The sequence below is a fragment of the Oncorhynchus clarkii genome, unplaced genomic scaffold (assembly GCF_045791955.1).
Source record: "Oncorhynchus clarkii lewisi isolate Uvic-CL-2024 unplaced genomic scaffold, UVic_Ocla_1.0 unplaced_contig_9327_pilon_pilon, whole genome shotgun sequence".
NCBI lineage: Eukaryota > Metazoa > Chordata > Actinopteri > Salmoniformes > Salmonidae > Oncorhynchus > Oncorhynchus clarkii.
The window spans coordinates 188,406-191,203 of record NW_027257948.1 but is presented as its reverse complement, the minus strand read 5'-3'; the positions used below and the strand labels follow the sequence as shown (position 1 = coordinate 191,203).

The 2,798-nt window shown below is 47.9% G+C and overlaps 1 protein-coding gene across 1 annotated transcript; it reads right to left on the bottom strand.

The window, feature by feature from the left end:
- Nucleotides 1–2,798, bottom strand: LOC139394170 (zinc finger protein 436-like). Its single transcript, XM_071142210.1, has 2 exons — nt 2,201–2,798; nt 1–1,402 (listed from the first exon to the last, which is right to left on the bottom strand). The coding sequence occupies exons 1-2, from the start codon at nt 2,796–2,798 to the stop codon at nt 201–203; spliced, it is 1,800 nt and encodes a 599-aa protein (XP_070998311.1). The 3' UTR covers nt 1–200.

Here is a 2,798-nt window from a genome sequence, read left to right as displayed (position 1 = left end):
TTTCTGGAGGAATAGACACTTTAATTTAAAATGTGACCCTCATGTCATATTTCATAAACTTTGGTACATTTTTTTATGTGACAATGTACATCAGGTTGGAGAAGAAAATAAGAAAAAAAACAACTCAGTCAATATTGGTTAGATGCCCAGCGTGGCAACACCATTATAAAGGTCAGTGTTGGGCAACATCTTCTGATATTTTATGCATTTAAAACTCTTCCCACACTAACAGCGGTGGAAAAGCTTCTCATCTGGTGCATCTTCAGAGTTGTTAAATGCCTGAAACTCTTCCCACACCGAGAGCAGTGGTAAGGCTTCTCTCCGATGTGCGTTAGCTGGTGCCTCTTTAGGTCTGCTGTCTGACTGCAGCTCTTCCCACATTGAGAGCAGTGGTAAGGCTTCTCTCCGGTGTGAGTTCGCTGGTGTCTCGTTAGGTGTGCTGGCCGACTGAAACCCTTCCCACATTGAGAGCAGTTGTAAGGCTTCTCTCCTGTGTGAGTTAGCTGGTGTTTCTTCAGGTGTGCCGTCTGACTGAAGCTCCTCCCACACTGAGAGCAGTGATAAGGCTTCTCCTCTGTGTGAGTTAGCTGGTGTGTCTTTAGAGCTCGTGCCCAACCAAACCGCTTCCCACACTGAGTGCAGTGGTATGGCTTCTCTCCTGTGTGAGTTCGCTGGTGTTGCTTCAGGTCTCCTGCCTGACTGAAGCTCTTTCCACACTGAGAGCAGTGGTACGGCTGCTCTCCTGTGTGAGTTATCTGGTGTTTCTTTAGGAAATATAAACTAGTGAAGTTATCCCCACATTGAGAGCAGTGATAAGGCTGCTCTTCTGTGTGAGTAATCTGGTGTGTCTTCAGAGATCCTGCCCGACCAAAGCTCTTCCCACACTGAGAGCAGTGGTAAGGCTTCTCTCCTGTGTGAGTTCGCTGGTGTGTCTTCAGGTGACCTGCCTGACTGAAGCGCTTATCACACTGAGAGCAGTGGTAAGGCTTCTCTCCCAGGTGTATTATCCTCTGGTGTCGCTTTAGATGTGCTAAATTACTGACGCTCGTCCCACATTGGGAGCAGTGGTAAGGCCTCTCTCCTGTGTGAGTTTTCTGGTGCGTCATTAGTTTGCTTGGTGTCGGAAAGCTCTTCCCACATTGATCACACGGGTAAATCTTCTTTATTCTGTGAGTCTGTTGGTGTGATTTGAGGTGAATTGGACAAATAAAACTGCCTCTGCAATCTGAGCAGGGGCGGGGCCTACAAGTGTGCCTTCTCAACTCCTCTGGATCATAGAAACTAGTGAAGCAGTCCATGCAGTGGTGATGTTTCTGTCTTGAGTTCCTCCGTCTGTGTTGTTTATGGTTTCCTGATGCTGTGGAACTGGGCTCACTGTCTGAACCTGGGTTGGAGATCTCTCCTGTGGGAATACGGACATACAGTAGCTAGTTAAAGTCTACACACCTCTTGCATAGTCTACACATTTTGCTGCCTTAAAACTAAAAATATCAAAAGGGAATACGTTAGATTTTTCCACAACCAATCTACACAACCGACCAAAATATTTATAAAGTTAAAGACAAATTATAGAACATTTCAGAAGTCATAAAAAAACAAAGATGTCTTGATTGCGTCACATGTGATCAAAACCCAGTTAATACTTCCTTGATTACTTCCTGGAACCACCTTTGGCAGCCATGACAGGTCTCAATTATATTGAAGCAGACTAACTTCGCACATCTCTTAGGGCAACATGTATCCATTGTCGGTTTTCCTCTAACTTTAACCTGAGCTTCGCTCCTTTAATATTTATTTTGATCCTGACAAACTATCCTGTCTCTGCCAGTGACAAGCATACCCATAACAGGATCCTGACTCCACAATATTTAAAGATATAGACACAGGTGGGTAAATAAGTTGCACAGGGGGTTAATGGTATACTGCTACTGTAACCAATGTGAAATGGCTAGCTAGTTAGCAGTGGTGCGCGCTAATAGCGTTTCAATCGGGTGACGTCACTCGCTCTGAGACTTGCAAGGGCCGCGGCTTTTGTAATGATGCTTCGTGGGTGACTGTTGTCTATGTGTGCAGAGGGTCCCTGGTTCGAGCCCGGGTCGGGGCGAGGGGTCGGGCGAAAGCTAAACTGTTACACGACCACAATCTCTGTCTAGAAGCGGAGCTCACTTTAACAATAATAGTTGTGGGATCTCCTGCCTACCTGGATCAGTGATACTATCTACTTCCTCTTCCTCTAGATCTGGAGAAGACCCGTCCCTGTTCTCTTCTTTGACTGGACTCTCCTCGTCGTTGACTCCGCTCTCCTTCACCTCCTCTTTGAGTGGTCTTTCCTCCGTCGCCTCTGTGATGGCTCTCTCCTCCTCCTCTTCTTCTTTGACTGCTCTCTCCTCCTCCTCTTCCTCTTTGACTGCTCTCTCCTCCTCCGCCTCCACTTTGACTGCTCTTTCCTCCTCCGCCTCCTCTTTGACTGTTCTCTCCTCCTCCGCCTCTCCGACTGCTCTCTCCTCCTCCGCCTCCTCTCCGACTGCTCTCTCCTCCACCTCCTCTCCGACTGCTCTCTCCTCCTCCGCCTCCTCCTCTTTGACAGCCATCTCTTCCTCTAGGACTTCTGGCTCCTCTTTGACAGCCATCTCTTCCTCTAGGACTTCTGGCTCCTCTTTGACAATCACATTGAGTTGCAGTGGTTGACTGCAGTCCTCCAGCTTCACTGAGACCATCTCTGGACCCTGCTGTGAGCTTCTCTGGGCTGGAACACCACAGCCAGAACCCGGGGACTCTGTGGACTTGGGTTCAGACAT

Excerpts from the sequence above, each read along its gene's own strand:
- LOC139394170 (XM_071142210.1), bottom strand. The coding sequence starts at position 2,798 with ATGTCTGAACCCAAGTCCACAGAGTCCCCGGGTTCTGGCTGTGGTGTT. Across the intron at positions 1,403-2,200 it reads AGATAGTATCACTGATCCAG|GAGAGATCTCCAACCCAGGT; the intron begins GTAGGCAGGAGA and ends GTATTCCCACAG.